This window comes from Apus apus, chromosome 20 (assembly GCF_020740795.1).
Source record: "Apus apus isolate bApuApu2 chromosome 20, bApuApu2.pri.cur, whole genome shotgun sequence".
Taxonomy (NCBI): Eukaryota; Metazoa; Chordata; class Aves; order Apodiformes; family Apodidae; genus Apus; species Apus apus.
In genome coordinates this window covers 7,475,497-7,494,727 of record NC_067301.1, presented here as the reverse complement: position 1 = coordinate 7,494,727, position 19,231 = coordinate 7,475,497, and the positions used below count along the sequence as shown (strand labels likewise).

General features: G+C 51.9%; 1 protein-coding gene across 1 annotated transcript in view; it reads left to right on the top strand.

The window, feature by feature from the left end:
* The window catches only part of FBXO42 (F-box protein 42), a 53,345-nt gene that overhangs the window by 27,787 nt on the left and 6,327 nt on the right, over positions 1–19,231 (top strand). The window contains exon 5 of the mRNA XM_051637448.1: positions 18,196–18,349. Within this exon, the coding sequence (XP_051493408.1) occupies positions 18,196–18,349 (154 nt within the window). The remainder of the gene's footprint in view (positions 1–18,195; positions 18,350–19,231) is intronic.

The following is a 19,231-nucleotide window of genomic DNA, read 5'->3' as shown; positions in this document are numbered from 1 at the left end:
TGCATGGGCAGGGACACCTCCCACCAGCCCAGGTTGCTCCAAGCCCCATCCAGCCTGCCCTTCAACACTGCCAGGGATGGGGCAGCCACAGCTTCCCTGGGCAACCTGGGCCAGGCTCTCACCACTCTCACAGGGAAGAATTTCCTCCTCATGTCCAACCTAAATCTCCCTTCTTCCAGTTTAATACTCCTTGTCTTCTCACCCCCTGCCCTTGTCCCAAGTCCCTCCTCAGCTTTCCTGGAGCCCCTTCAGGCACTGGAAGGTGCTCTGAGTTCTCCCTGGACACGGCTGGGACCACCCCCAACTCTCCCAACCTGTCTCCAGAGCAGAGCTGCTCCAGCCCTCAGATCATCCTCATGGCCTCCTCTGGACTCTCTCCAGTAGCTCCACATCCTTCTTATGTTTCCCTCTGCTCAGGGGTGGAGGAGAGGCCCCGGGCAGCATAAACAGGATACCAGGCTGTGCAGACCTCTGCTCTCAGCCAGGACATCTATTCTTGCAGCCTGGCTAAGTTCTTCCGTCGGGTTGAATGCAGGGCACGACTCTCGGCCGCGCCGCGTCCAGCCCCAGCACCCACCTCTGCTCAATCACCCCCCCAGCGTTTCACCCCCGTCCAATTTCTCCCTGCCTTCCTAAACAAAAAGAACACTTTGAAAAAGAACGGGTCCTGTGGGAATATGTGTCAGAGTGAAGTCCCATGGGAAGATCCCCCGAGGACATATTTCTGCATGTTGTCAGGAGCGAGATGGGATCACAACTGAAACTTCAGGCAGGCTGGGGGAACAGAGAGCACCCTTGTTCCTCTGAGATGAGTCACCCCCCTCTTGTGCCCCTGGTGGTTTCTTACACGTAGCTGCTTTTTTTTTTTTAATTTATTTTCTTTATTATTTTTTGATGTGCTCTTAACGCAGAGGGTTGACACCCACTGCCTGGGAAAGAACAGTGACTGGAGGGGGTAAAAGCTTTGAAGCTTGGGGTAAATACGGCATCAGGGATTGATTTATTTTTTTGTTTAATGAAAGAAAAGGTGACATTGATTGATGACCATGGGCTGTGTGTGCAGGCTAATTGCTGGTGGAGGCTGAGGGGGAGTTCCCACCCCTGGCCCTACAGACTTTCTAGGGTAGGTCTTGCTCCAGAAGAAGACAAGCAACTTTTCCACAAGGCCAGCATGCTTGGGATTGCCATGATCCAGGTGCAGGACCTTGCACATGGCCTTAGTGAACTTCATGATGTTAAAATGTCTCTTCTCCCAAGTAACAAGTGATAGACCAAGAGGGAATGGTCTCAAGTGGTGTCAGAGGAGATTCAGATTGGGTATCAGGAACAACTGAAAGAGTGGTCAAGCATTGGAACAGGCTGCTCTGTTGGAGTGGAGGCTCCCTGGTGGAGTCCCCATCCCTGGAGGTGTTCAAAAAACGTGTAGATGTGGCACTTTGGGAGGTGGTTTAGCGGTCACGAGGGTGTTGGTTTAATGGTTAGACTTGATCTCAGAGGGCTTTTCCAACCTTAATGATTCTGTGGTTCTTTCTCAGAGAGCTTTGATCACGCTCTACTTGTGCCCTCATTAAGCAAGGACATCTTATCTAGTGAGACCTGGGTAGGACTACCTAATCAGGAACATGGTGCCAGGGCCACCCTAAGTGCTTTTCAGATGAGCTCAAACAGCCTCATGCCTTTCCCTTCTCTGAAGGGCTTTTCCAGGAGAAAACACCCATTTGTCCTGTTGTTTGTTCATACCTGGTTTTGTTTGGGTTTTCTTACTTGCAGGCATGGGATGACATCAGAGCTGGGTAATTCATCTCCAGCCTGAGCTGCAACACTTCATCTAGGAGTAAATATTTAGCCTTCAAAGAAATAATTGGCCCGTGTTTCTTTTAGTCTCAGTGAGGGAGGAGGGAGATAATTCCTTCAAAAAAAACCCCTAATTTTTGAGGTTGCAAAGTATTTTTATGCTTAGACCTTAAACAATGACACTGACTTTCTACTGATGAAGCTGAAGCAGAAGGAGAGGGTTGATGCCCAACTTTTATGTGTCTCTTTTTACTGGTGGGGCTTCACGCTCTGCAAAAGAGGCAGCAGGATCTCTATTTTAGGAATGTGAACAGGAATGCCTCGAAACTCTTTCTCCCCTCCCTCAAGCTCTTCTGGCCCCTTTGGAGCTACTTTCCACCCCCTTCACTCCCACGTCTGGTTGGAGCAGGAGGGGAGTGATAATTAATGGCCTGTGTTGTGTGGGAAGCCTGCGATGTTATCCCAGGGTAGGTGGTCCCTGGGAGGCAGGAGCCTTTCCCCATCTCTTGGAGGTGCTTTCTTTGCCTCCATTTGCATAATTAACCTGGGCACTTCTTTGACTTTCAGCCTGTCTGCACAGAGGAGGAGCTGATGGAGGACTGGAGGTGGTTGATGGTCTGTTTATCCAGCTGGAGGCAAGAGTTAGTCTCGCCTCCTCCTTCACTCTGGCTGCAGTGAGGGTGCAGGCAGGGGGGCTTTGGTGGCCACAGTCCTCTGGTGCTCCCCAGAAACCTGCTCTCATGTGGCTCAAAGTCTTTCTGTGAGGGTGGTGGGACCCTGGCCCAGGTTGCCCAGGGAAGCTGTGGCTGCCCCATCCCTGGCAGTGTGGAAGGGCAGGTTGGATGGGGCTTGGAGCAGCCTGGGCTGGTGGGAGGTGTCCCTGCCCGTGCAGGGGGGTTGGATCTAGATGATCTTTAAGGTCCTTTCCAACCCAACCCAGTCTGGGACTCTGAAAAAACCACTCCCATGTTGGTTCCTCTCAGCTCTGCTCTTTCCCCAGATTCCCTCTGTGCTTTGAGTGGGATCTGCTGGAGTTTGGGGATCAGGTTTCAAGTTGTGAGCTGAGGGAAAGGTGCCTTTGATGATGTTGTGTCAACAAAAGTAACACTCAAAGGAGGTGGGAGAGACTCTGCTGTCACCTGCCTAAGGTGGTTGTATCAGATGTGGTTCCATGTGGTGGGAGGCTCTTGGGGCAGAGGGAGCTAGAAACCTGCCCGTTAGCCATGGAGTGGTTTGTCCTTGATGGAGATGGGCAAAAACCTTGCCCTGAGCAAAAAAAATCCCTGTTTTCATCATCTCCTCATAGAAAACAGGGGCAAGTTTTCAAAACATTTGGTGAAGTTTCCTAATGCTGGTCCCAATCCAGGGTGAGATTCTTTGTTCGGGGCCTCCTGGGAGCTTCATGGAGCTGCAAGGAGACACGAACCACAGCGAAGGACTGGACTTCTGTGTCTGAAGATCTCCTGAAATTGTGCAGATTGTTGAGTCCTTGGATAGGTTTTGTATCTTGTTTTTCTGAAAAGATCAAGTGTTTTTCTGGAGCACAAGTGTGAGCAGGAGCAGCTGAGGGAGCTGGGGGTGTCCAGCCGGGAGACAAGGAGGTGAGGGGAGACCTGCTGGCTCTGCAGCTGCCTGGGAGGAGGTTGGAGCCAGGGGGGTTGGGCTCTGCTCCCAAAGAACAAAGGACAGGACAAGAGGAAATGGCCTCATATTGTATCAGGGGAGGTTTAGGTTGGATCTTGGGAACAATTTCTTCATGGGAAGGGTTGTCAGGCCCTGGCCCAGGCTGCCCAGGGCAGGGGTGGAGTCCCCATCCCTGGAGGTGTTGAAGAAACATGTGAATGTGGCGCTTCAGGACATGGTTTAGTAGGCAGAGTGTGTTGGGTTGATGATTGGACTTGATGATCCTAAAGTTCTTTTCCAACCTTAATGCTTCTCTGATTCTGAAGAGCAAAGAACCAGCTGAGACTCAAGACTGGGATTAAGAAACCCTCCAAAATCCTGACCTGCTCATGCCAGTGGCCTCTCTAGAGCCGCACTCCTCACCCTGGGGGCTGCTGCATGTCCCTGGGACACCATTTGCAAGACATTGCTTAGCAAAACAAACCCATTCCCATGGATGGAAGGAAGGAAACCAGGAGCAGGAGGTTTGGAAAACTAGACTTTTCAAAATTTAACTCAACTTGTTTCCACTCGAGGAGGGGGGGGCTGCAAAATGGCCTCTGTGCACCCGAGTGGCGCTGAACTCGGCGTGGTGTCCAAGGGCTCTTTGTCATTGAAGGAGACATCACTGGTTATTAAAACACTTGGGCACACTGAGCCGAGGCACAGCTGGGAATGAAGAGGAATTAAAAGCTCATCCCTGGCACACAATGATGTCTCTAATTCCCACCACAGCTGCTGGTGGCTGAGACTTCAAAGGAGAACAGGTTAATGAAACGGGTGGAAATCCCTCCCGGTACGTCCATCGAACAAAGCCTGGAAGAGAGGAAAGCTTTTCTCCAGCTCTTTTCCTGATCTGGTTTGTTTCTTCCTTGTTGCTCTTCGAGTTTCAGAGCAATGGGCTGTATTTTCTGCCTCCTCTGAGCTCAAATTTTCCGCGTGATCATCGAAAAATCCCTGACTTTCCCACCAGGATCAAAATGCTCCTGGAGCCTTCAAGCCTGGGGTGACTTGACCCCGTTGGGAACTCAGCCCTGGTTCCGGTGGGTCTGCTGCCCGACCGGAGCTCCCTTATCACGTAGCTCATTGCTGCCCTTCTGAAAAAAAACACAAGTTTCTGGGCTTTGTTCCTGCTGTCCTTTGGGATGGACACTGTCCCAGCCCGGATTGCTGGGAATCGTTTTCTCCAACTAAATGTATTAAGCTTTTTCCCTCCTCATTGGGCTTGAAAGTTCAGAAGGAGATGAGTAACCAGGAGTAAAGTGTTAGCCATGTCATAGAATCATGGAATGGTTTGGGTTGGAAGGGACCTTAAAGACCATCCAGTCCCAACCCCCTGCACAGGCACGGACACCTCCCACCAGCCCAGGTTGCTCCAAGCCCCATCCAACCTGCCCTTCAACACTTCCAGGGATGGGGCAGCCACAGCTTCCCTGGGCAGCCTGTTCCAGGGTCTCACCACCCTCACAGCCAAGAATTTCCTCCTCATGTCCAACCTCAATCTCCCCTCTTCCAGTTTAAAGCCATATCCTCCAACCTGGTGGTGTCCCATCAGACTGGGAGTGACGAGGAGCACTGAAGGATGAAACCATCCTGAAATTTAAGCTGTGGTGCAGAAATAAACAGGCCAAATGCATCTTTTGAAGAAGAATCCTGGTATCTAGAGAAATCCAGCTAGGGGTACCTACAGAAATGCTGCAGAGCACACCAGGGTCATCCCATCCAGCTGCTCTGGGCTGAAAACTGCCTGCCCTGCAAACCTGAAACCCTTTGTGTTGCGAAACCCCTCGCAGGGAGTTGGGTTTGTGGCGTGGGGAAGCAGCAAGCTACCCCCTGCTCTCCAAAGGGAAGGAACAGCCTTGAATGTAGAGTTTGAACTTCATTGGTGCCCTTCCAGAGAACAAGCCCAGAGCTTGTTCAGCCAGCTCTGAGCTGCGGCTCCACCGACCTCGGGGGTTTCTCGGTGCCTTTCGGTCCCTCGGTTGCCAGACGAGGATGCTAATTTGTTCCTTGCTTAGGTGGTTTTGAAGAACGTCTCTAATGAAATTTGTGTTATTAAATATGAAATATTTCAAGGGCAGGGAGATGAAAAGAGCAGGGGGTGAAGGTTTTCATGGTTGGTGGTTGTTTGTTTTTCCCAAAAGCTGTGACTGCTCGTTGGGAAACGCAGCTTGTGCGTGGAGAGCTGGGTTCCAGGAGGTGAATCCATCACTCTTTGGGTTCTTTAGGGTTGCTCTGTGGTGGTGATTAGGTGCCTAATCTCAGTGAATTTATGTTGACAACACACATCTACCCACCCTTTGGTTTGCCAGGCCCTGTCCTTCTCTTCCTATGGCCTCCCTGGCTGTTGGTGTGTAACCTCTGGCAGCTTTTCTTCTGGATCCATCACCTCATAGCACCTTTGAATACCTGAAGGGGCTCCAGGAAAGCTGGGGAGGGACTTTGGACAAGGGCTTGTAGTGAGAGGACAAGGGGGAATGAATTAGAACTGGAAGAGGGGAGATTAAGGTTAGATATGGGGAATAAATTCTTAAGTGTAAGGGTGGGGAGACACTGGAACAGGTTGCCCAGGGAAGCTGTGGCTGCCCCATCCCTGGAAGTGTTCAAGGGCAGGTTGGATGGGGCTTGAGCAACCTGGTCTAAGTGGGAGGTGTCCCTGCCCATGGCAGCAGGTTGGAACTAGCAGGTTGAACTTTTACCTCCTGCTACCAGGGTGTAGAATATTCCTGTGCCTCCTGTATTTGAGCACCACATCTGAAAACCATCTTTCCAAGTGCCTTTTTCCATCCCTCCCTGATCCTGCCTGGCCGCTTCCTGCCCCAGCTGACTTCCCATGGCATTTCCAGTTGCTCCCAATATCCATAGAGGTCATTAAGTCACTTCAGAACCTCGTTCTTCTCTTACAGCTTGAGGGCAAGTGGCCAAGTTTGTTGGGCAATGAAAATAAGGTGTGACTTGTCCTCACCTTGTCCACAGACACACCAGGATGCTGCTGCCGTCGCCTCTCTGGCGAATGTGGCCCCAGAGGTGGGTGGGAATTGCTTTGAAGAAGCCAACCCAGAGGTGGGAACAAGCCCAGGGCTTGAGGTGCATCTAATTGAGCTGTCCTGGTGGTGCTGAGCCTTGGCAAAGATGGTTTCACACCAGCAGGCCAAAGCGACTGGTGGTTTCTCTCTCCCATTCCCTGCTCTCCGTGCACTGCTGCTGTTAGAAGTTCAGCAATTTTTTATCTGCAGATGAAACTTGTGGGAAAAACCAATCCCTAGTGGGGGGATAACCAGTCCCTGCTGTGGGAAATTGGCTCCTCAAAGGCAAGGGCTTGTCTGCTCCCCTCAGCAGGTTGGCGAGGCACGTCTCTCCAACCACAGTGCTTCCACAGGGAAAGGTGCCTCATCCCTTGGATGCCCTCCTGTCCCACTCGGACAGCTTGGCCTGGCATGGTTGGAAAATGTTGGAGGGGAAAATGCAACAAAGAAGGCTGGGAGAGAGGTGGCTCGATGGGAAATGGATGTTTTAAGCCATGATCTGGTTTTCCTCCTGCCTCAGCACAGCTCCAGGGACTTGAGATTCCCTTTAGGGCAAGGGAAGTGCTGAGCATCTGGATGTTGGTGCAGAAATGGAGTCAGTAGTTCATAGAATCATGGAATGGTTTGGGTTGGAAGGCACCTTAAAGATCATCTAGTTCCAACCCCCCACCTCCCACGTGCATCTGTTCATCCTTGAGCCCACAGATTGGTTTAATCTCTTCCACTGAGATCCCTGACAGGGAGGAGATGGAGCTCTATGTAGGCTGGGATCAAGACAGCCCTGGAAGAGGGGACCGGGTTTTCTTTTCCCTTCCCTGTTGCACTCCACAGCTCACTGGCTGCCACCCCTTCTCACTCATGGTTAAAAGGGAACTCCCAGCTGGGCAGGAGAGCTACTGGGAGGTTTGTGGGAGCTGGCTACCTGGCCATGGTTAAAACCACTGAACCTGCACATCTCATGAGGCAAGAACCTTGATCAGGACTTTGGTAACACTCTTGTCTCCTGGATGATGAGGGGGAGAGCAATTTATCCATAGTTTTAAATCAGTTCATCTCCCTAGAAGCTCCTCTGTCTCTGCATGGGGCAGCCCTTCTTCAGATGCCATTGGCCTGGATTGAGTTGAAAGGGGAGATATAGGGGTTGTTTAGCCTGGAGAAGAGGAGACTCAGGGGGGACCTTCGCACTCTCTACAACCACCTGAAGGGAGGTTGTGGTCAGGTGGGGTCTGGGCTCTTCTGCCAGGCAAGCAGTGACAGGACGAGAGAGCACATCCTGAAGCTGCTCCAGGAAGTTTAGGTTGGATATTAGGAAGCACTTCCTCATGGAAAGGGTGATCAGACATTGGAATGGACTGCCCAGGGAAGTGGTGGAGTCACCATCCCTGGAGGTGTTGAAGGAGAGGCTGGATGTGGCACTTAGTGCCATGGTCTGGAGATGTGGTGGTGTCAGGTCATAGGCTGGACTTGATGATCTCAGAGGTCTTTTCCAGCCACAACAATTCCGTGGTTGTGTGGTGGTGCTGAGCAGAGCTCCTAATGAGGCTGGGAACTGGAATGTCTCATGTGCTTGAGATTTTGAGCACCTGCTGGTGAAATGAGGAGTAGAAATCTCTCCTGCAGCATTCCTTCCTTTCCTGCTTGGAGAACAGTTTCCTTTCCAATAATCTCCAAAGCACAGGCCTGTAATCTTTCAAACCAGTGCTTCCCTATCCAGAGCTCAGGGTTGATTTTCCACGAGCTTTTTTTTTTTTTCTTTCCTGCAAGGATTGTTTGGGGTTTTTTTTTCTCCATTCAGGGCTGTGACTTTTTCCTGACACTTGATTTTGTGGAGAATTGTCATTTCCCGTGGCTCTCTGCTGGTGCAGGTCTGGCTGACTGGAGCTGAGGTATTTGTGAGCTGGCAGGAGGCCCTGAGAGCAGCCAAGACATCTGTGAAACCTTCTCTTTTTATTTCCTTTTCAGGAAAGAAGGCTTTAAAATATGCAAACGGGCTCCCCAAGCCGCCCATCCTGGTTGTTTACATTGGTGTTGTCTCTGACACAATGAATTCATTGCAGCAGAGAGAGAAGCTGACACCCTGAACCAGCTCCTGCCTGAGGCTGGTGCTGTCATCCCCAACGCTGCCCTCCAGGAGGCACCAAGGTGTGATGGAGCTTTCTCTAACCACAAGCTCCCCCAGGCATTTTATATCAAGTTCTTCCCTGCTCCTCTGGGGTCCGTGGCAAAGCCTTCCCTCAGGAGATCTGCTCACCTTGGGGGGCAGCTCTGCTCTGGGGGCAGCTCTGCTTTGGGGGCAAGTGAAATAAAACCCCCGGAGAAGTCTTGTCAGCTGGGAAGGAGCTTTGAGGAGCCTTGGGGAAGGTCCTGCTGGGAGGCTTGGGGCAGCCTGTGCTGACATCTATCGGCAAGAGCTCCTTCCAAGGCATTTCCAGCCAGCACACATCCCAGCTCCAGCTTTTCCTTCTTTAAGCCTTTACCTTTAGGACCCTGCCCACCAAGATTATACTCATAAGACGGAATCCACAATATTCCCTTCCCACCATGTGCTTTCAAAGACTCTTTAGAAGCTCCCCACCTGATTTTATTCCAGAAAAACAACAGCTGGAAAAACTCCTTAAATCTGGTAGGCACGTGGGATGATGAAGCACTAGCTCAGGCTTGTCCACGGTCCAGGAATATTTATTCCTGACATGAAATATTTAACGAGGTTGGCATTAAGTGCTGGATTTACCGGAACAATTTTGCGACCGGCTCTTCCCAACGCTGAGCTTTGTGAGTTGACTTTCTTGGCTCTGCCCCTGGGGTGCTCTTGAAGGGATGGTTGAGGTTTGTTTTCTTTTTTAGCCCTGGTGGTAGCTGTAATCTCACCAAATTACACAGCAGCCCTTTTCCTGACGCACCAGGGATTTGCGTTGGGCTTCTCCGACGTCTGCGGCACCGCGGCCGCCTCCCTCCTGCTGCGGCAAAGGGACCTGAGGGAAACTTGGTTCATGAAGGGCAGGGAACTGTTGGAGAGGGGACAGCAAAAAGCTATGAAGATGATGAGAGGACTGGAACATCTCTTAGGAGGACAGGCTGCCCAGGGAAGCTGTGGCTGCCCCATCCCTGGCAGTGTTGAAGGGCAGGTTGGATGGGGCTTGGAGCAGCCTGGGCTGGTGGGAGGTGTCCCTGCCCATGCAGGGGGGTTGCATCCTGATGATCTTTAAGGTCCCTTCCAAGCCACACCATTCCATGATTCTAAGGCTGAGGACTTGGGTCTTTGTACACTGGAGAAGAGAAGCCTGAGGGGGGATCTTATCAGTGCTGATCCATACTCCAAGGGGTGGGTGTCAGGAGGAGGGGCCAGGCCTTTTTCAGTTGTGCCCAGTGGCAGGACAAGAGGTCACGGGCACAAACTTGAACATGGGAAGTTCAGTCTGAACATAAGGAAAAGCTTATTTGCTTTGAGGGTGGCAGAGCCCTGGGACAGGCTGCTCAGAGAGGTTGTGGAGTCTCCTCTGGAGACATTCCAAACCCACCTGGACACCAGCTTGTGCATCCTGCTCTGGCTGACCCTGCTCTGGCAGGGGGTTGGACTTGATGATCTCCAGAGGTCCCTTCCAACCCGCATCACTCTGTGATTCCATGAAAAGTGCCAAGCTCAGCAGAGCTGGGCACTCTCCTCCACTAACCCACACATCCCTCCCTCCCTCCCCTGCAATTAGCTGCTCATTATGGCCTCATGTCGCCTGATCCAGCAATTTCCAGCTCCCGTTTGCCTCCTGGAGGGAAGACAAGTTGCAGGAGATGATCAACCCTTCCTCTCCTGAGCCTTGAGCTCTTTAATTAGCACGGGAGGTGTTTTGTGGAGGGTGTCAGACTGTTACTCAAATCACTGGCAAATCTGCAGGGTTTGGTATTGTTCAAAGGGGGGGAACAACCCCAAGTATTGAAGCTGAGGGGAGTGGGTTTCTGGCTGGTGTTTGGATTCCACCCACTGGGAGGGAAAAGCAGCTTCTGCACCAGGGGCACTCCTTTTCCTGCAGGGCTAAATTGGTATTTCCCAAAAAACAGGTGAGATAACTGTGATGGGGGAAGAGGTGTGAGGAGCACTTGGCACCTCGGAGGGATGGTTGAGGCACCTCTGAGGGGTGTTTGAGGCACTTTGGAGCAATGGTTTGAGGCACCTTAGAGAGATACCTTGGAGCAGTGGTTGAGGCATCTGGGAGGAATGGTCGAGGCTGTCAGAGGGGTGGTTGGGGCCTCTCAGGGGGATGATTGAGGCACCTCAGAGTGGTGGTGGAGGCACGTTGGAGGGGTGTTTGGAGCACCTCAGAGTGATGCTCCTGAGAAGCACTCGAGCTCGACCCTATTAAAAGTCCCTGCAGCACCGAGGCACGTGACTTGCAGCGCTCCTGGTTTGCAGCTCTGAAGAGCTCCAGGAGCAAAGCTGGCGGGTTCTGCTGCTCTTATCTCAGCTCTGTTTGCTCAACTCGCTGGGTAAGGACATTTTTGAGGAGCATTAGCACGAGGTGACTCAGTCATCCTGTTGCACAGGGTTCAGAGGGCAGCGCCGCTCCTTGTATCGGGCTCCGAGTCGTGGCATGTAAGAGTTTCCCTAAAGAAAAGAAGAAAGAATGACTGTGACATTGCAGAAGCTGGGAGGTGACTTGCCTGCCCGCAGGGACTTCTGCCTCCAGTGCAGGAAGGTTGTGAGAAACCAGAGCTGGGGTGCGACACCACGGGCTTGACTAGGTTTGTACCCCAAGTTGTGTCACTGTAGGGTGGAAATTCAACACCATGAGTGCAGGGGAACCTCGTCTATGTAGAAACATCAGGGGAGCTGCTGTGGTTTGATTGTGGATCCTCCCACCTTGCCAAGACCCCTCGGCAATGGTGCATGGGTGTTGTTCCCCCACTACATGAGAGCTGTTCTGCAGGCAGCAGATGGGTGTTCCTGCAAAGGGTTTGTCTCCCTGGAGAATCTGGAGGCGGATTGGGAGAGTTGGGGTGTTCAGCCTGGAGAAGAGAAGGCTCCAGGGAGACCTTAGAGCACCTTCCAGTGCCTGAAGGGGCTCCAGGAAAGCTGGGGAGGGACTTGGGACAAGGGCAGGGAGGGATGGGATGAGGGGAATGGATTAAAACTGGGAGAGGGAAGATTGAGGTTGGACATGAGGAGGGAATTCTGGAGTGTGAGGGTGGTGAGACCCTGGCCCAGGTTGCCCAGGGAAGCTGTGGCTGCCCCATCCCTGGCAGTGTTGACGGGCAGGTTGGATGGGGCTTGGAGCAGCCTGGGCTGGTGGGAGGTGTCTCTGTCCATGCAGAGGAGTTGGAACGAGATGATCTTTAAGGTCCCTTCCAACCCAAACCAGTCAGGAATTTGATGATTTCCCTTTGTGAAACCTCACAAACTGCTGGCAAGGGAAGAGCTTTTAGGCAGATCTGCAGATCACTGCGGAAAATTCCTGGCTGGCCTGGGAAGCAGCAGGAGATGTTACTTTGTCCTTCTCTGGTTTCCCTTCCCATCCAAGGGGCAAGATTTGGGGATTTCACACAGTCATGCGAGTTTGAGATGGACCTTTGTGTGATGAACCAGAGCCTGGGCAGCCCCTTGACTGGGGTAGATGATGGTGTTGGGATGGGCGAGGGCTCCAGATCAGGACCTTAATCTGGATTGGGATTTAGTGTCTGTAAGTCTCTGCCAGGCTCAAATCCAGGCTAATAAATCCAGACTGAGAATCAGGCAGTTGGAGGCAGCAGAGGCTTCACCCTCTAAGCTAGCGAGGAGAGCACCAGCTCTGTGCTTCACCAGCTGCTCCCCCAGGGAGCTACATGGTTCAAACCAGCAATCAGACATCCAGCTCTTCCCACGAGGAAAGCTCTGGGATGGGGCTTTTGTAAATCAGAGGCAGACTGCAGCAAGTCCAAGCCATCCTTGGACAAGGACGGACAAGCCACTTCTGCTGGGACATCTGGCAGCTGGGTCCATATTTCTTTTCTATCTGAAAAGAAACTGGCTTTTTACTGCTGCTTTTTTGTGTCTCCTTACGTGGCACAAGCTCCTTGGGGTGAAAGCCCCACAAAACCTTTTGTTCTGCAGATGGAAATGCTCTGACTTTTCAGGGATAGAGTGGTCAGGGAACAACAGCAGTGGTCACCAGCAAAGGTGATCCAAGGGCTGGAGCAGCTCTGCTCTGGAGACAGGCTGGGAGAGTTGGGGTGTTCAGCCTGGAGAAGAGAAGGCTCCAGGGAGACCTTAGAGCACCTTCCAGTGCCTGAAGGGGCTCCAGGAAAGCTGGGGAGGGGCTTGGGACAAGGGCAGGGAGGGATGGGATGAGGGGGAATGGATTAAAACTGGGAGAAGGGAGATGTAGGTGAGATATTAGGAAAAAATTCTTTGCTGTGAGGGTGGTGAGAGCCTGGCCCAGGTTGCCCAGGGAAGCTGTGGCTGCCCCATCCCTGGCAGTTTTGAAGGGCAGGTTGGATGGGGCTTGGAGCAGCCTGGGCTGGTGGGAGGTGTCCCTGCCCATGCAGGGGGTTGGGACTAGATTATCTTTAAGGTTCTTCCCAACCCAAACCATTCCATGATTCTACATGGTGCTTTTCCTACCTAACTCTGCAGGTTCAGCATCTCCCTCTGGCTTTTTCTTTGGGCTTCTAATACACTCTGCTGATCATGTCCCCACCAAATGAAGACATCCTTCTGATGGGCCATAATTTGCTGAACAAAGGTGATTTGTTGGCAGGGAGAGGCCAGCTTTGGCAGCAGCCTCTGTGTTCCCAGCGTGGGTTGAGCCATAGGAGAGCAGGACATCACCTTGCCCCTTTTTTTGTGGGTGCAGGTAGTGGCTGTTGGTCCCAAGCCCGTCCCGAGATGGTTTCCTACACCTTTAGTGTGCAGATTGTGGGTGGCTTTTGAACCTCAGGAGCTTGGCTTCCTTTGTGTGTTGGAATCCATCAGACAAACTCACTTTAATTTCTCACCTTTGAAATGGGAAATACTCCTGTGGGCTTGGGTTTGTCCTGGCATTTCATGGGAATTGAATGGTCTGGTGATGATAGTGATCAGCTCGCTGGAGTCCTGAGGAATCATGGAATACTGGAATGGTTTAGGTTGGAAGGGACCTTAAAGATCATCTAGATCCAACCCCCCTGCACAGGCAGGGACACCTCCCACCAGCCCAGGTTGCTCCAAGCCCCATCCAACCTGCCCTTCAACACTGCCAGGGATGGGGCAGCCACAGCTTCTCTGGGTAACCTGGGCCAGGCTCTCACCACCCTCACACTCCAGAATTTCCTCCTCATGTCCAGCCTCAATCTCCCCTCTTCCAGTTTTAATCAATTCCCTCTCATCCCATCCCTCCCTGCCCTTGTCCCAAGTCCCTCCCCAGCTTTCCTGGAGCTCCTCCAGGCACTGGAAGATACTCCAAGGTCTCTCAGAGCCTCATCTTATGTCTCCTCAGAGCACCATGGCTGGCTGGAGCTGAGGCAGCTTGAGGAGTCCATCAGATCGAGGAATAATGCCCCCTGGCCATTATTAGTAGCTCCCATCTCATTTATCTCCAGAAAAGTTTAGTCTGCCATAATAAAAGTCCCCAAAATTTATCCCCCTGATAGAACCCCAAAGCTCCTTCCGTATCTTAACCTCTCCCCAAGAAGCTGCAAACCCTTGGCTCTCTCCACCTCATCTCCTTTACAATATTTCCCCAAATGACACCCATCCCATCCCATCTCATCCCATCCCATCCCATCCTTTCCTGGCTGATCCCGTCGAATCATGTGAGGTGATTTTTTTTTTTTTTACCCTCCCCCTTTGTTTTTACTTCAACCCCACTTGCTGTTCATTTTTGGAGTTGCTTGGGGCTGTGCCTGGTAAAGGTTGCTCTGGAAATTCACGTTCCACGTGCCCTCACAGCCAGGCTTGTCTTTTGTGGCCACCGGGCTCGGCACGAGCTGCTCGGGTTGCATGAGAGGCCTGAATAAATGGGCTTTAAAAAATGCTTATAAGGACAGATCCTAAACAGATAGTGACCAGAGCTTGTGTCAGAAGCAGTCAGAGGCTGGTATTTCTCTTCCAGAGAGCCATGGAAGCTTTGTTTGTTTGTTGTTGGGTTTTTGAAAAGCATGTAACTGCTTCACGAGCCAGGAAAATCCATCAACTGGATTAAAAAAAATAACCTGCCTGGCTTTTAGCTGCTCATCCCGGGTGAAGAAACAGCGTCAGCTGGGAAGAGATGGTGCCTTTCTATGTTTAGGAGGAGTTAATTGTGTCACACCCTCTGCGGGCTTGAATTTTTATCCCCAAGGAAAGATCATCTGATATCGGGTTGGATGGAGTTATCGGGGAGTGGAGCTTGGAAACCCAGGCAGGAGGAGTCTCTGCTCTGTGCTCCTCGTCTTCCCAGGCCCAGGGAACAGGAAACCAGTCAGTTAGCTGAGGATGCTCTTCTGCTGGCCCTTCAGACCATGGTGAGGAGCAGGAGCTGTTGCGTTTGCCCAGGAGGAAGCCCCTCCCACTTCCAGTGTGTTCCTGCAGCCTTTGAAATTCCGCTGGACTTTGAGCAAATAGCTGGGCAGGTCGTTAAGGGCCCCACGGAAATGAGCCAAGTCCCTTTGATGTCCCTGCTGCCCCTTCCCTGTGCTCCTCCTCCACATACTTGAGACCTGAAGTCACAAAGGCTGCGGGTCGCTGTCCCCTGGGCAGGGCAGGTGTTGCTCTGCCTGCCTGGAGATGCTGCTGTTCTTCCCAGGATGGTGGCAGCAGCAGCCAGCAGCTCTCCCTGGGAATTCTGCAGCTTTCAGCTGCTCTTTGCCCACGTGGTTTCACTCAAACAAGAGATCATGGAATACTGGAATGGTTTGGGTTGAAAGGGACCTTCAAGATCATCTAGTTCCAACCCCCCTGCATGGGCAGGGACACCTCCCACCAGACCAGGTTGCTCCAAGCCCCATCCAACCTGCCCTTCAACACTGCCAGGGATGGGGCAGCCACAGCTTCCCGGGGCAGCCTGGGCCAGGCTCTCACCACCCTCACACTCCAGAATTCCCTCCTCATGTCCAACCTCAATCTTCCCTCTCCCAGTTTTAATCCATTCCCCTCATCCCATCCCTCCCTGCCCTTGTCCCAAGTCCCTCCCCAGCTTTCCTGGAGCCCCTTCAGGCACTGGGATCACCAAAGCTCGCTCTGGTATGACGATGTGTCTCTTTTGCAGAGAGCATCTGTAGATATTCCAACTGTCTGGTTGGATGAAGCTTTTAGAGCCCAACCCTTCCTTTTGACATGTAAAATTCAGATATTTTCCTGCAGAGCAGAATGAAACCCCGCTCGTTTAAACCTGTACAACACCCAGGAACAGGCAAAGCTTCCTGGATAACCAGGGCAAGCCTCTGCTCTGGGCTCTTGACATGGTGTTGACTCATTTGGGAACCATCTCTGTGTCTGAGGCTGGGGTTGACCTTCAGGTTACAGCCAAAGGAGGGTGGCTGTCCTCATTGCACCATCCCAGACCTTTTGGAGCACAGAGTCAAGCTCTTTCTCCATCTTGGGATGACTCTAATACTATTTTTGTAGAATCATAGAATGGGTTGGGTTGGAAGGGACCTTAAAGATCACCTAGATCCAACCCACTGCATGGGCAGGGACACCCCCCACTAGACCAGGTTGCTCCAAGCCCCATCCAACCTGCCCTTCAACACTGCCAGGGATGGGGCAGCCACAGCTTCCCTGGGCAACCTGGGCCAGGGTCTCACCACCCTCACAGCAAAGAATTTCCTCCTCATGTCCAACCTAAATCTCCCCTCTTCCAGTTTTAATCTACCACCCCTTGTCTTTTCACTACAATCTCTTGTCCAAAGTCCCTCCTCAGCTTTCCTGGATCCCCTTCAGGTATTGGAAGGCTGCTCTTCTGTTTTAAAATAACTTTTTTTGTTTTAAAATAACCCAATTTAAAGCCAGCACTTTTCACCCCATGGTGTCTTGTAGCACCCTCAGTGGAGAAGCCCAGCCTGATGATTCTCTACAAGTCAGAAATGTTTGTAGCAGTTTAGGTTGTCCTGCCAAGCTTGAGAGAGCAAATTTATGCTCTGCCAGGGAAATATTTAAGCTGCACACCTGCTGCTGTGGATTAATGAATTGCTCACAGCCATGAAACTTGCCAGGAAAACTGGAATTTGGGAACAAAGTGTAACCAAATGTGACCCTCTTCTGGCACCCGGGTCTTTTAAAGAGGCTTTGGCCACATTACACATGTGTCCCAGCACAATAATTGTTTCCTGTGTGACTTTATCCCCTTTTTCCCTACCTGAGAGCAGCATCAGGGTGTGATTTGTCCCTGGAGAAGGCTCAGGGGACGTTGTGGCCACCTCCACTGTGTCTGGCCAGGTTCTGGGCTCTTCCCACCACCTGGAAGTCATGGCAGTGGAACTGCGTTTCTCAGCTGCAGCATCTTAAAATAGCTGCTCTGGTTTCTTTTTAAAAATAGTCACCCTCCTGCGTGTCATTACCTGCTAAAAACGTTCCTCCAAGAGTCCTATGAGGGAGGTGGCTTTGGGGGATCGGCCTTTTTGGAGAGGGTGACAAAGCTTCTGCAGCCATGTGCCCTCCAGCTGCCCCTGTGTCCCACCAACATGGCTTTGGGGTGATGGATTTGGGATTATTTTGAAAGGGTGACTGCAGAGGTAGAGGAATCTGCCTGGTGCTGGGGAGGGCCACAGGCAGGAGGATGCTTGGGTGCATTCTGGAGAGGCTTTGGATTTTCCTGGGTGCCAAAAACAGCAGCAAGGTGCTGACACAGCCTTGATGGGTAGTGTAGGAGCAGCAGGAGGTTGAAAGGTGAGCCCAGAGCTTTGCTGCTGGAAATCCATCGGGATGGGTGGTAATCCAGAGCACAGCATAGAAACATGGAATGGTTTGGGTTGGGAAGGACCTTGCAGTCCATCTAGATCCAACCCCCCTGCATGGGCAGGGACACCTCCCACCAGCCCAGGCTGCTCCAAGCCCCATCCAACCTGCCCTTCAACACTGCCAGGAACGGAGCAGGCACAGCTTCTCTGGGCAACCTGGGCCAGGGTCTCACCACCCTCACAGCAAAGAATTTTTTCCTAGTATCTCACCTACATCTCCCTCTTCCAGTTTCAATCCATTCCCCCTCATCCCATCCCTCCCTGCCCTTGTCCCAAGTCCCTCCCCAGCTTTCCTGGAGCCCCTTCAGGCACTGGAAGGTGCTCTAAGCTCTCCCTGGAGCCTTCTCTTTCTTCAGACTCAAGAAGTGACTGTTAATCCACAGAGCCAAGTATTTAGGGTTTAATCCTGCTGCATGGCAAAGCAGTGGGATTTGTGCAGGATTCCCCTTGGGAATACCTCAGCGATCCACCCCGAGCCGCACCGGATGCCTTAGCATTGGAATTTGTTCTCCCCCTTTTCCTCGGGGAGAAGTTCCTGGGTTCTTGGAGGTAATTACTGCTTTGCTTCAGCACTAAAGCAATAATTTGCAGGGATATGTTGGAAAGGCAGCAATTTCCTGCCAGTGAGTGACAGATGTTTTGCCATCCACGAGATGTGCTTCCAGGCTCCTGCTCATTCCCACCACACAAATGGGAAGTCTTTTTCTTCCCAGGCTCCAAACTCTTCATTTTGCCTTGTTTTCTGTTTGTTTTGTTCCAAGGTGGGCTCTCTGTGATGTAAACCCACCCCTCCAGGGGTTTTCTAACCTTCCCCTCCTCTCTCCCTGCCCAGGTTCCTACCCCTCACCCAAGGCTGGGGCCACACTGGTGGTCTACAAGGACTTGCTGGTGCTGTTTGGTGGGTGGACACGACCAAGCCCTTACCCTCTGCACCAGCCAGAGAGGTTCTTCGATGAGATCCACACCTACTCACCCTCCAAAAACTGGTAAGAGCACATCTGGATTGGAAGCCCAGGCTTTGATCCTGTAAGAACAGGTCTTAAGGCAGCTGGAGGGTTCCTCTCTGAGCCCACCTGGGACTGGCTCCTAGGGAAGCTTGGGTTCCTCAGTGTGTCTAATCATGATTTCCTGAGTGTGTCTAATCCTGGTGTACCTGTGATGAAACAAAACCCAAAAAAACCAACCCAAAAGAGCACAGCAGAGAGCTGGGCAAGGGGCTGTCTGGTGCCTCTTGGGTGGTGGTTGCTTCCATACAGCTCTCAACTCATACCTAAAATCTTTCAGACCCCTGAGTGTGCCCATCCAGCCCGGGGGAAACCTGGATGTGAATGTTTTAAACACCACATGGATTGGGCTGCAAGGCAGGGAGGTCTTTGAGGAAAGGAGGAGATAAAGCCACAACTCCTGGAGGTGATAAAGCCTTCATTCCAGAAGGTCTTGCTTGTAGCAGTGCTCCAAAGCTTCTCTGGCCCTCAAGGGAGACATGATAAAGCAGGTATCTCATCATGGTAGTGAACTCTCTGCAGCACAGTTACAGAGTGGTCAGGGTTGGAAGGGACCTCTGCAGACCATCTAGTCCAACCCCCCTACCAGAGCAGGATCACCTACAGTAGATCCCACAGGAAGCTCCTGGATTTTTAATAAAACATCCAGCAGCGATGGCTGAGATGGCAGGAATTTATCCTTTCCCCTTCAAAACACAGTTGGGCTGGTTTCAGACCAGCCTTTCTCAGCAGTGCTGGTGTGTGAGAAAGGAGCACATGCTGTAATCAAAGTGACCATGGTTCCTTCTCCTCTTTCATTGAGGACTTTTCATCTTCACAAGGGTCAATTATCCCATGCTTTTCTGCGCAGCGGCGTTCGAACGC